At 35.5% G+C, this 14,327-nt stretch overlaps 1 protein-coding gene across 1 annotated transcript in view; it reads right to left on the bottom strand.

Moving 5' to 3' along the window:
- nompC (no mechanoreceptor potential C) overlaps positions 1-14,327 on the bottom strand; it is a 358,845-nt gene that overhangs the window by 98,711 nt on the left and 245,807 nt on the right. Inside the window, exons 9-12 of the mRNA XM_069826862.1 lie at positions 9,787-9,880; positions 9,376-9,584; positions 4,699-4,956; positions 959-1,329 (exon numbers count right to left, since the gene is read on the bottom strand). Of these exons, the coding sequence (XP_069682963.1) occupies positions 959-1,329; positions 4,699-4,956; positions 9,376-9,584; positions 9,787-9,880 (932 nt within the window). The remainder of the gene's footprint in view (positions 1-958; positions 1,330-4,698; positions 4,957-9,375; positions 9,585-9,786; positions 9,881-14,327) is intronic.

Genomic DNA, 14,327 nt, shown 5'->3' with positions numbered 1-14,327 from the left:
TTTTTTAACTATTCCTTTCTGCTATAAGTTACTATAGGTCATACTGTAGAAAAAATGGAACAGTAATTTTACATTTTAAAAATTCGAGGGAGTTTTCAGTTCATTTCCTTCTCCGACATCAACTCCCCCCCCCCCAAGAATAGGTAAATACCCTAGTGCATAAGAAAGAGGTAAAGACTGAAGATTTTTTTTTTTTTGTTGATTTAGTATTGTATTAAATTAAATTAAAATTATAGAATTTCTACATTTATTAAAATATTGGCGGGGTGTGATAAATGTGTGTAGAGAGTCTCCCAATCCCTGCATTCTTCATTAAAATTTATTTTAACGTACCTTGCCTCAGATTTCAGTCTATGTGCATGTTTTGCTTCTTCCGGAGTTCTCCTGAACTATCACCTACGACAATTTCTTGTTCCATACTGGAAACAACTTCCATCACACACAGCTCGCAAGAAAAAGACTGTGCTGTCCGTATTGAATGTGAAGCATAGTGGAGAAAAGTGCGCCGGATTGTCAGTGTAACTAACATAACAAAGTAATTAATTAATTAATTAATTTCATTTATACATATTCTATAACATGATTATTGGACGTAATACGATATGAAACAGACACTATAAAGGACTGAATACGATTTGAAACAACCGCTAGTTTTAAGCAGTCATTTACATTGTTAGCGAATACGATTTGATACAATCAGAGTTCACAGCGAAACTATACGAAAATGTATCAAACTCAATTTTGTCCAACAGTGGACATAATACGATTTGAAACGATGCTCCTCAAATGGACTCTGTCACAGTTGTGATGTAAGTTCGGCGAAAGATGGTGTTGGAGGTATCTCAACATGCATTTGATAGCGGGTGCATAGTTTTAATCAATATCTCAAAACTTGTCTTTGGCGCTTACCCCTTTGGAAAGATAGGTTTTCAATTGTTATTCGTGTTTTACAACATACTTGACAAGATGGTCGTAGCCGTTCATAGCCGCCAGATGGAGCGCGGTGCGTCCCACTCTAGACTTGCTGTTGATGAACGCCTTGTGTGTGAGCAAGGCGTCGCACACCTGCAGGTAGCCCTTGTCGGCAGCTAGATGGAGGGCAGACCGGCCTTCGTTGTCGAACACGTCCACCCTGGCGTGGTTGTTGAGCAGCGTGTTCACCATCTCCATGTGGCCGGAATGGCACGCGATGAGCAGGGGTGTCCAGCCCACCGCCGACTGCCTGTTCAGTGCTTTCTGCACCTCTGTCTGGCTCAGGTGGGACAGCATCTCCACCAGGACATCGTTGTTACCCGTCATTGCAACGTAGTGAAACGGTGTTTCTTGGGTCTGGAATACAAATTAATTATACAAGGTTAGATAAAAAGTTATGGCAACACTGCTATCACGTGACGATGGTGCGTTCGAGAGCTGCCAACTGTGTGGACATGAACAAGGACTGTTAGATGAGTTAGTGCAGCCAGCGGCGACAGTACTCCATCAATCTACTGCAGTGTGTAGAACGTTGACTTTCATAAGGATAGTGCGAGCGCCCTAAACCCATCCTTACAAAACTAGAGCAACGTTCCTGGATCAAAATTGATGTGGCACGAGGTCGTAGTGCACAAGAATGTTTTCAGGGACTGCGTGAAGCACCACCACCTTCGTCCAGCCCTCAGGAGAAAACGACGACACAGAACCCCATCATTCTTCATTATAATGCAAGGAGTCACACCGCTGCTGCTGTCAAGGACCTCTTGCGCCGCTGGCAATGGGAGATTCTGGAACATCCTCCGTACTCGCCCGATATGAGTCCATGCGATTACGATCTTTTCACCAAAGTGAAAGAACCACTGCGAGGGACCTGGTACAATACCAGAGATGAACTTATCCGTGCTTTAGGGCGGTCAATACGGAACATCAACAAAGATGGACGCGCTGACGCCTTCCAAACATTTGGCAAAAGGTGATAAATAAGGGGGAGGGGCGTCTATATTTAAGGTTCGTAAATGTTGTACCCCTGTGAATAAAACCATGTCAGAATTATCCAACCTTTTGTATCATCAATAGACTGCTGTGAATAATGATGTTACAAATCTCAGTCCCGAAATGAAAACTAAGGCCCGTATGCACAGTCGTTGCCCTTGCAGTATCCTCGAGGATTCGCGCGAATTTCGCATGCAAAGAAACAACAGTAGGTACAGTGTGGTTCAAGGATATCTGATCTACAATTCTATGCTCGTGTAAACGAACTTTCCAACCACGGGAAAAGTCAGAACCAAAGATATAAACAATTGACAGACTTTGAAAGAGTTCCGCTACTTCTCAATAGTTGGCACCATTATTATGGCGGCTAAAAAGTGTCACGGAAAATGATTATGTAGATCAAACATAAATTATTCTCATTTATTGACAATATCAGCGTTTTCCCGCTAAATCTAGTGTTTTTTGAAAAGCATTGGAGGAGGATGAAATTTATCCGTTATAATAAATATAGTCACCTATTGAGAATTATTAGCGAAACTATTTCAAAGTTTGCCAATTTGTTATATCTTCTTTGGTTTTGACTTTTTCCGTGGTTATAATGTTATAAAGCTCGCATACACGACCGGAAAATTGGAGGCCAGATGTTTTTGAACGCCAGTGTACTTAATTTTCAAAACAGAGTTATGCGTACAACCACTTAGGCCTAAACAAAAACATGAATATCGTAGCATATAACGTGAACATTGTGGTCCTGTACCAGGAACCTGAACATCAGGCAGACTTTATGCTTTTCAAGCGAAAATAGTTTATTCTGCAGTAAATAAAAACATGCTTTTTATTTGGTTATTTAACGACACTGTATCAATTGCTAGGTTATTTAGAGTCGGTAATATTGATGATGATGCTAATAATAATAATAATAATAATAATAATAATAATAATAATAATAATAATAATAATAATAATAATTTACTTTAGCTGGCAGAAATTTTTTCCTTGCATTTTAAACTATTCCTGATTGTACCTATGTAGTGTAAAATATTACCATGGCAACTAAAACTTACCATTAAGCAAAGCCTGCATGATTTAGTCATGTCTGAAATATTTATTGCTTCAGACACTGATTCTATTAGAGCAGAAAGTTAACGAGCTACAGATTAATACAGTTAACAAGTATGTCGAATGTCAAAAAATATTTTTTTTGGTAACGACCGCTAGATGGAAGTACAGTTGCAAGCTATTACCACAGTCTAGTATATACAGTCACGAAGCTTGAGTTTTCAGGGTGCTAGGAACAAAAGACTGTGCAGGTACTATTTTGCATTGTCTGTAATGAGGCGACAGTAGCGATCCTAGTAGTTAGCAACTATCTATGGATGCATATTTACTACGTATTGAGCTTCGTAACTGTATATACTAGACTGTGCTATGCAATTCCATCAAGGTTATAATTAGTGCTGTTGATCGCTCAAAATATTTAATCGACTATTTGAATTTAATCGATTAATCGATAGATTAATCGAGTTTGGCAGAGTTGAAAAAATGTTTTAATATACTGTAATACACAATTATTATTAAATTTAACTTGTGTTCGGTGATAAGCACAAGTATTAAATGTCGTATATATTGTATCGTTATATTACAAAATTATTATTTTAATTATTAACGTATTTATTATGAGGCTTATAATTTATTGTGTCAATTTCTCCGGGAATTTTTGAGACAAACATAAATAACAAAAAGTATGAAGACTCACCCAGTTAATATTGCTTCATCCATGATTTCAAACATGTGAGTGCATTCACATGCTCCGAATTAAGTGCCGCTCTACGTTTAGCAACAATGTTTCCTGCATCACTAAACACGAAAAAAAAATTTTTTCTGTCAAGCACTTCTCCACGATCGTTCAATTTCAATCCAAACGTTTCACGGGCTTTACCTCACAAATTCTCATATGACATAATGGAGTTCACACTTTTCACAAACCACAGAAAACTGATTTTTTTTTTTCTTTATCAAACTAAACACACAACCTTCAATACAAACTCAGTACAGAAACCGCAAACCCCTGCAAAAGTACAGCGGTCGAAACAGAAGACTGGCCCCTATTGTAATCGAATTGCCAGATTTTAGAAAGAGAGGAAGGTAGTTACGCTCTCACTTGCACACAGTGTAGACATGGCTATTTTATAAGGGATGAGGGGGACGAATCCCAGAAAAGTATGTATTTCATATGCTAGGAAGATGAGCTGACAACTAGGTGGAAGTTTTCTTGGAAAACCATGAAACTTAATAAGGGTTTCGCATTGTGTTTCAACTTTCAATAGAGGTAGACTAGTCACTGTCCTCATATTTCCATCTCTATCTGGCTTACAGGTAGAAAATAACAGTGCTATTGTGCTTTTAAGCAAGCAATTTCCGAGAAAGGAATATTGTCCGAATTTTTAGTGTGAATTTGTATTAACAAAATAATAATTAATATCAACTACGATCGATTCATTTTAATCGATTCGATTATTCGATTAAATATTTTTGATCGATTAATCTTACAACAGAAATTGATCGATTAATCGACTAGATTAATCGATTAAAACCCACAACATTAATTATAATGTGACTTCTTTTGCAGTCGCTAGATGGCAGCATAGTGAAATTGATAGAAGTTGTCTTGAAAGTGAATTACGCTGTTTGGTCTGTTATATAGAATCAGAGATAACAGATTTCCTTTTTTACCTTGTTTGTTGCCTGACTGACATCGGCGCCCTCTTCCAGCAGAAGTTTCATGACTTCTTTATCGCTGAGAGGCACTTCCACCTCGTCTTTGGTTATCTGCGCCGCGTAATGGAGGGCTCCAGCCCCTTCGTCGTTCACAGCGTTTACGTAGTTCTTCGCCACCTCAACTCCCTTCTTCTCCCGAACAAATGTTATGAGATGCCGAACGACATCTGCACGACATCCACGACACGCCAGATGTAATGGCGTCTCTCCGATCTGAAAGAAGTATGAGTCAAAGGAAATGCTTGCTCCTATAATAAGGTTGCAGATCTGTGCTTTTGTTGAAGTTTGTATAATGTCTACCCAAGGCAAGAATCGTACTAGACCAAACAATATGACATCACTAACAGCGTATTCCGAATCTCACCGGACCGGTGGACAACAATGACGTCACGCTGCAGCGAAATAGGAACAAAACTGCTGGAAGGATCGATGGCTGTCATGGCGGCTATACAAGTTGTTGTCTGTGCTACACTAGCAAAATTTTGCGAAATTTCCGTACTGTCATCTCGTTCAAAGAAAAGATAGCATAAACAATTTATTTCTTGAACCGGTAGTAATAACTGGTCCGTTGACATGTTCGCTCATAAGCCATTAACATAATAAAATAATAATAATAATAATAATAATAATAATAATAATAATAATAATAATAATAATAATAATAATAATAATGGCTTTATTTAACCTGGCAGAGTTAAGGCCGTAAGGCCTTCTGTTACACTCAACCAGGATTAAAACTTGCTTACACAGTTGAACATAAAACTGGATCAGAATTAAGTAATTACATACTGATACATGATGAGATCAAAAGAGGTAGTTACATAAAATTTACCTCATAAAATAAAAACAAACAGTGAAATAGGCCTACATATTAATTTGTTAGAATCAAATACGAATCACATAAAAACAGAAGCCGATAATTCAATAAAAAAGAAAAATGTACACAGTAAAAGTAAAAATAAAAATAAATACATTAGTATACATATTAGTATTAGATTACAATTAAGTAGGATTTACATAATTAAACCAGAAACCGACAATTGAATAAAATGTACATAAAAAATAGATTAATAATAACAAACAACAACACAGTGGGATACATATTGGCGTTAAGTGATAAATAAACACGATTTAGATAATAAAAATAAGAAACAAAAAATAAATAAAAATAAATACAATGGAACACATTTGCAACACGTTAGGTCTGGCAACTCATCATAAGATACTTTTCTAATTTACATTTAAAGGAAATTAAAGTTCGGCAGCCCTTGACTTCAGGCGGCAGAGAATTCCAGTGACGAGAAGTAGCAACAGTGAAAGATGAAGAATAAAGAGATGATGTGTGCAGTGGTATTTCTAGCGTGTTGTGACCGAGTATTGATTTTACGTTGTGCTCATTACAAACAATACAGCAGAACACACCGCCATGACACAACAGTGCACGATGTCATTCGTCTGCTAATTCCCGCCCTATACAAGAACCAATCAGATTCACTGATGGCGGCTGATGGAGACTGCCACCACCTCTGCAAGCTGATGGCACCGGTGCCACACCGGTCGAGCATCAGTGACGTCATCGTTGAAATTCGGAACACCGTGATGCCATCGGATTGCTCAGCGCTGAGATTCGGAATACGCTCTAACTAATCTGAGATTGTTTGAACGCTGAAGCCAAGATATGCTATAAAATATAGTCCCGTAAAAATTCCTTTATTACTAACGTTTTTACACATTGTATGTCGATTGAAAACACTACACTGTAATTAAACATTACTTTATGATAGATTAAAAGAAACGTACGTGCCTATACATTAACGTCTATCTGATCTTTTCTGTTTAGCATGGCGTAGTGATACATTAGTATGGTTCTTGGCTTAGAGGATGTGTAAATTTTCTGTAATTTGAGTAGTGGCATTTAATTTTCGATCAATATACACATTGATGCCATAGATAATGAAAAAATGATAATGTTAGAGTCATGCTACAAAGGGGCAATTGTTTTGGATAATGTATGATTAAAATTAATTGTACAAATATATTTGCCGAAACAAATTACTTAAGTGAAATTTCTTTAGACAGTCTATATGTCGAACTCTATGAAACAGAATTGTATAACGGACGTTTTAAGAGTGCTTTGAATGTTGTTGCTATGGAATTGTTTATGTTGCTATGTTATTATCTAAATAAAGTTGTAGATTTTTAACATCTGAAGTCTGATTAGTGAAATATGTAGCTAGTCGGCGATGAATGCAATGGAGGGAAAAAGAAATTGGCCATCCTGGCTTAGTTACCTCCTGGCTTAGTTGCCTCATAAGTGATGCCTTGTTGTATAACTTGTGAAATTCAGAACCTGTCTTCGGACAGTTGACTAAACAACAACAATCTCCAGCTTAACCATCTCTTTGAATCGATCAATTAATATCGATTGTTTATATCACCTAATATTATTACTGTTACAAATAGTTCACTATTAGTTTTTTTTAAGTTCAGACAGTGTAGCAACAAATGTGTGTAGTATTGCATTACTGCAATGGAGCATACTCAATAAAAAGGTGATGCATTTCTTTAAAAAAATCACCTAATAATGTAATTCCCTGTATTGCTATATGTTTAAGTAAAAATTATTCAAACATTTTCGTTAAATTTTGTAATATGATTTGCACAAGGAATTTCTCGTCACTCTCGATACGATAAGGAAATTTGAAATACTTTATTACTTTTTCAGTATTACGAGTAAATGATGATTGTAGCGAGCAATTACGTATCAGATGCTTGAAAAAATTTTCGCCTCTATCTGATTCTGGCTCATGTTCTAGTTGTGATTCGTCACAGTCTTAGAAATTGGAAAAGTATAGGCCTACGTACGGAGAAATATAGCATGGTATTACTGGGAGCGATTAAAATAATGCATATACTTATGTACTTAAGGGGTTAGGTATAGCTGACAGCAGTAAAATGTTTGGAAATATTCAACATTTTTTTCCTCCATTACTGTATCTTGTACAATAATGAAAATTGGTATGTGTAAAACACTGTCCTTTTGCTACATGAAATAGTAATATAAGTTACAAGAGCGGTATGTTGACGTTTTCATGTTCGAGGAAAAGATTGAAAAAGCGAAACGTAGTTGAGCTTTTTTAAATTCCGAGAACATGAAAACAAACATACCGCTCGTGTATCGTATATTATTTTGTGCGAAGATCGTTTATTACATACCTGAAAGACGAATTTCTAATTAGTTGCAATGAAATCTCCATCTTGGTTTCTGTTTAATGACGGCAACTTCGGAAAACCAAAATATCTTTCAACATTGTTGCTATCAAATGTTTTCTGTGTTTACAATATTCCAGCAGGCCGTGATATACGTCTGTCTTTTTCTCCCCCCAGTCTATAAATGCGAACTTAAAACAAACGGTAAGGTTATGTAATGATTTATTTTTCATTTTAATATTTTAACAATATTATTTATATAACATATTGCAGTAATAACATCGGCATCTGGAATCTTGTTGATTTTTTCACGGCTTCCTTAATGTTACTTGTATCAGGAATGCAATAAGTTTCGTGGAGTAGTAGACTTTACTTAATTTTTGCAAATATTTAAAAACAATAATTAACAGTGCAATTTAGGTGAAATTGCAGTGGTAAGTTTCCAATTTATAATTATTACTATGTTAAACGTCTCTAAAAATAATATGTTAAAAGCCTAAAGCAGTAAAATTAATGTCGCGCTTAAGCGGTAAGAAGAGGGAAATTGTTATTATACGTTGGGAATACTGAATGTGGTATTTCACACTTACCGCGTATTGGTTCTGTGCGGAAAACAAGCAAATACGCACGATCTCGCACAAAAAATATTTTTACGATTTAAAAAAATATATATATATATATTTTTTTTTTTCAAAATTCAAAGTTCACTGTGCAGTGATGAAGCGTTTCCCTCATAACTCATAAACTTGTTAACTTTTTCATGTTCTCTTTCTCTTATTTTATTGCTGAAACTCATGTTTACAATATCATGCTCTTTCAAATACACCCCTTAATAAACAATACTTTTTTATTTTGTGTTAGATATTTGACCATTTTTTAAATCAATTTATTTTTTATCAGACAATCTATCAAAGGTAGAGAAGTGATCTTGCATCATATTGTAGATATGGCATGCATAAATACATACAAAAAGTTTCATCACAGAATGTTGGATATTTTTTGAGTTATGTGGGAAACGCTTCATCACTGCACAGTGAACTTTGAATTTTTAAAAAATATATAAATAATTTTTTAAATCGTGAAAACATGTTTATCATATAGCAGAAGGACAGTGTTTTACACATACTAATTTTCATTATTGTACAAGGTACAGAAATGGAGGAAAAAAATGTTGAATATTTCCGAAATTTTACTCTAAGCTGTACCTAACCCCTTAACATATCGTATATTTAAGCAAGTAATTCAGATGTTAACACTCTTTCTGTGTACCAACAAATAGTGCTTACACTTAAATTTTCAGTTTTCCAACAATTGTAAGGTTCTGCTTTGAAATGTAACAAGTGAAAAAATGCCGTGGCTTTATATTTAATCATTTCAACTAGAAAGTAATATTACAAGAGACTCATTAGACTGGGGCCTTACCTTCGACTTGCAAAGTGGATCTCCGCCGTCATCCAGCAGCAGCATCAACGTCACCAAATTGCCGTACTTCGCCGCCACGTGGACAGGTGTCTGGCCGTCATCTGTTTTTATGTTGGGACCTGCGCCTGACTTAAGCAGCATAAGGGCACACCGGTCACCATCTTTGACGCGAGCTGCGATATGTAGCGGTGTTTCAAGTAATTTTCCCCCTAAACACAGAGTAGAATGTATTAGATTACATCAGCTTTCCTTTCAGAAATAAGAGTTCCAATGTAAGGTTCGTTTATTGCGTTACTAGAAAAGTAACATTTCAGACTTAGTTCCGTCCCTTACAAAAGTCTTCACAAACTTCTAAAAGAAGACCCTATGAACTACGAACTTCATAGAACTTCAGAACATAGCAGCACTCACCCTTGACGTGAACATCTGCTCCATACCCGAGTAATGTTTCCACCACTGCCGGCTTGGCGGACTCAACGGCAATGTGGAGTGCCGTGTAGTTGTCCTGCAATCATAATTGCATAATCATAACGGAAATATAGTAGTACATTACGCAACGAGCCTATAATGATAGTAATTAAGACGCAAGTATGTTTGTTTATGAAACGAGCGCAAGCGAGTTTCATAATTTTCATACGAGCGTCTTAATTACCATTATAGGCGAGTTTCATACGACTTTTTATGCTCGACCATATTTATAACTTGAAATTATTCAGAAGTAGGCCTATTCATTTTATTTGTATCTGACTCAAGATCGGAAGTGACCTTTTGCATAACTCGTGTGAGATGTGCGCAGACGCGAAACTATTGATAATGTCATTGACCTTGATGTAATGTAGGCCTAGAGAATAAGATGAACTAATTTTGGTATAACCTGGAAATTGATTTAGAATTGAAAAACGAGATGACAAATTGAATTTATTTGAATATTATTTGCAATTAACGCTAATTATTATAGTAACAGAACATAACCTTCTGCGACAGTATTGGATTTCCAGCCTCCGTGACTTTTCGCTAATTCTTTTTCGATTGCATATCCGAGAATAATCGAAAACCTGAACTTTAATGAATAGGTGTACTTTAATGACGTGCATTAAAGGACTGCTACCAGGTGTATAATTACTACATTTCGACATGGTCGAGCATAAAGTATATTATTTTATTAAGCTTATTATAAAAACTGCTGACGTGACTCTGAAAATTAACGCGTATGATCAACATGCGAGAACACTTTCTTACAGGATAAGCTTAAGATCAAAATTATGGGGAAATGAAAGAGAAAATCTGATGAAAAAAGAGAGTAAGGGAAGAAGTGAGGAGGAAGGGAAGAATATGCACGAATCTTGCCCGCTAACCTCTAGACCACACCGTGGCTATATTGATGTTGATAAAAAATAAAAAGAAAGAACTGTATGAAGGAGGAAAAGGAGAAGAATAGCCAACAAGACAATGAAAGGCAGGCAATGGAACACACAGAGAAACAGAAAGTAGAACACGGTGGTGATTTTGGTAAGGTTGATAATGAGAAAAAGATGATAATGACAAGTAAAAAGAATAATAGGAAGATGATCATAGCGATAAGTAAGAAGAAAAAGAATAATAGATAAGCAAGAATGAAGTTAAGTAAGAAAATGAATGAATGAATGAATAAATGAATGTATGCATGTATGTATGTATGAATGAATGAATGAATGAATGAATAAATGCATGAATGAATGTATGAATGTATGAATGAATGAATGAATAAATGTATGAATGAATGAATGAATGAATGAATGTATGTATGTATGAATGAATGTATGTATGTATGAATGAATGAATGAATAAATGTATGAATGAATAAATGTATGAATGAATGTATGAATGTATGAATGAATAAATGTATGAATGACTGTATGTATGTATGAATGAATGAATGTATGAATGAATGAATGAATAAATGTATGAATGAATGTATATATGTATGTATGTATGAATGAATGAATGTATGTATGTATGAATGAATGAATGAATGAATGAATAAATGTATGAATGAATAAATGTATGAATGAATGTATGAATGAATGAATGAATAAATGTATGAATGAATGTATGTATGTATGAATGAATGAATGTATGAATGAATGTATGAATGAATGAATGAATAAATGTATGAATGAATAAATGTATGAATGAATGAATGTATGAATGAATGAATGAATGTATGTATGTATGAATGAATGAATGAATGAATGAATGAATAAATGTATGAATGAATGAATGAATGTATGAATGAATGAATGAATGAATGAATGAATATATGTATGTATGTATGTATGAATGAATGTATGAATGAATGTATGTATGTATGTATGTATGAATGAATGAATGAATGAATGTATGTATGTATGTATGAATGAATGTATGTATGTATGAATGAATGTATGTATGAATGAATGAATGTATGTATGTATGTATGAATGAATGAATGTATGTATGAATGAATGTATGTATGTATGAATGAATGAATGAATGAAATAACAGATGTCACATTAAGTCAAGGAATTAAAACTTATCTTGACAACATGCTGTCTTATAATTACAATTTCTATCATTAATATTAAAAAATCTTACATAAGAATTTCTATTGTGACGAAATTTCACTAAAAGAATTATTTTCACCATTAGCAAAATTTTGTTTTACCGGCATTTTGCTACATCGAAATTTTCATCAGTTTTACAGACGAGACCAAGATTCCTATTGTTGTTCCCCATCATATTTGATATCTCACTTCATTTGTTTCCATTACCTTGTGAAGCAGAGGTGCAATCTCGCTGGTTGTTGTTGCGGCGTGCAACTGGATGCAGAAGCATTGCGTGTGTGTGTGTCGAAGTGCAGGGTGCATAACAGGGACATACGAGTGCAAAGTTTAGTCCAGAACTTTTAAATCTTCCTTCACACAGAGTCTGCTCCAGTCAAGGAAATCAATAACGTTCTGTTAACAGTATTCGTATAATCAATGCAAATTAAGTTACACAATTTTTAGGACTACGTTTAGGGTTGACAAGTAAATAACCTTAATACAGAACATTTTGATAACTATGATACTATTTTGTTTTGTATTTTTTTTTATCAGTTAAACATATCTAATGTTATTTATTTCAATGATTTATGTTATTCAAAGTTACGAAATCTTTCCACGCCGACCAAATGCTATTTCGAGAATGACGAGCGAGACTCGAAGCGCACGAGAATGCCGAGACGAGACTCGAAAGACAAATGCAACGAACACAGCGAGCGAGAGCGGCAGTTATTCCCGGCGTGACTCCTCCTCTTTGCTTACGTCTTAGGAAGTGAAGGCTCTATAAAGTCTAGGTAGGTAGTATCGTTCGCCATTTTTGTTCTTTCGTTGCCGAGCTACCATAAGAGCAATCTATTTGCCACACCGTTAAACATTATCATGTCGTAGTTCCTATGATAATAAATCAAACGCACTGTAATTCAGCAAATAATTGAGCGGCAAATAACGTCTTCGTGTGCTTTCTGCGAACGTCAACGAAAGAGCCAAAATGGCGGGCTTTTATATTAAGTATTTATCGAGCCTTAAGAAATGAATAACGTCTTCCTCAGCGAATCACAAGACGCACACGTTTAAATGTAGCCGACCTGCAACGTGATTGGCTGCCGGGAATTAGAGCGACGGGACTGTAGATTTGTTCATCTCTGTTGTGTATATATTTTAGTCGGTACTTTTTGTTCTTAGAATGATTATTAATATTAATTTTCTAGAAGGTCTTCTAGTACAGGAAATCCTTCCGTTATTTTTCATTGCTCAGATCTGAGCGTACTTAATCGTATTTTTCCTATTTTATCAATCGTAAAAAAGAAAGGTTTGTGGATGACAAGGGGTAGAGCTGTAAGCACTCGAACTTGTGTGAGAATTTGATGTGCCTCATAGTCACATACGAGTTTATAGAGCGTTAGGCCAATGTAATCGAATGCAGACTCAATGGCAATTCCGTGGTAGGCCTATAGTGGACCAGTAGCTGAAGATTCAATAACGGCCATCTGTAGTCTTTGTAGTCTGTTCTAATTTCACACGAATATGCTACATTCTTTCTATAACAATTCATTACTTAGTTACTTACTTATTTACTGGCTTTTAAGGAACCCGGAGGTTCATTGCCGCCCTCACATAAACCCGCCATCGGTCCCTATCCTGAGCAAGATTAATCCAGTCTCTATCATCATATCCCACCTCCCTCAAATCCATTTTAATATTATCTTCCCATCTACGTCTCGGCCTCCCTAAAGGTGTTTTCCCCTCTGGCCTCCCAACTAACACTCTATATGCATTTCTGGATTCGCCCATACGTGCTACATGCCCTGCCCATCTCAAACGCCTGGATTTAATGTTCCTAATTATGTCAGGTGAAGAATACAATGCGTGCAGTTCTGCGTTGTGTAACTTTCTCCATTCTCCTGTAACTTCACATCCCTCTTAGCCCCAAATATTTTCCTAAGAACCTTATTCTCAAAAACCCTCAAACTCTGTTCCTCTCTCAAAGTGAGAGTCCAAGTTTCACAACCATACAGAACAACCGGTAATATAACTGTTTTATAAATTCTAACTTTCAGATTTTTGGACAGCAGACTGGATGATAAGAGCTTCTCAACCGAATAATAACACGCATTTCCCATATTTATTCTGCGTTTAATTCCCTCCCGAGTGTCATTTATATTTGTTACAACGAATATAATTATTTTCTTATTGAAAAAACTTTTCGTATTTGCCAAACTAGAGAATTTGTTACACAGAATTCATTATACAGGGTGTACTTTATTGACAAGTGCAGGAAAATGATAGGTACCAAAATACAGTTTATAGAGGCGCAAAATTAGGCAAATTTCCTTTCATTATAACGATATTTCAATATATGTAGATTAAAACATTGTTTAATGTTTAAGAATT

This window comes from Periplaneta americana, chromosome 5 (genome assembly GCF_040183065.1).
Source record: "Periplaneta americana isolate PAMFEO1 chromosome 5, P.americana_PAMFEO1_priV1, whole genome shotgun sequence".
Taxonomy (NCBI): Eukaryota; Metazoa; Arthropoda; class Insecta; order Blattodea; family Blattidae; genus Periplaneta; species Periplaneta americana.
Note: the sequence above shows the minus strand (reverse complement) of the source record. Positions and strands in the feature narration are given on the sequence as shown.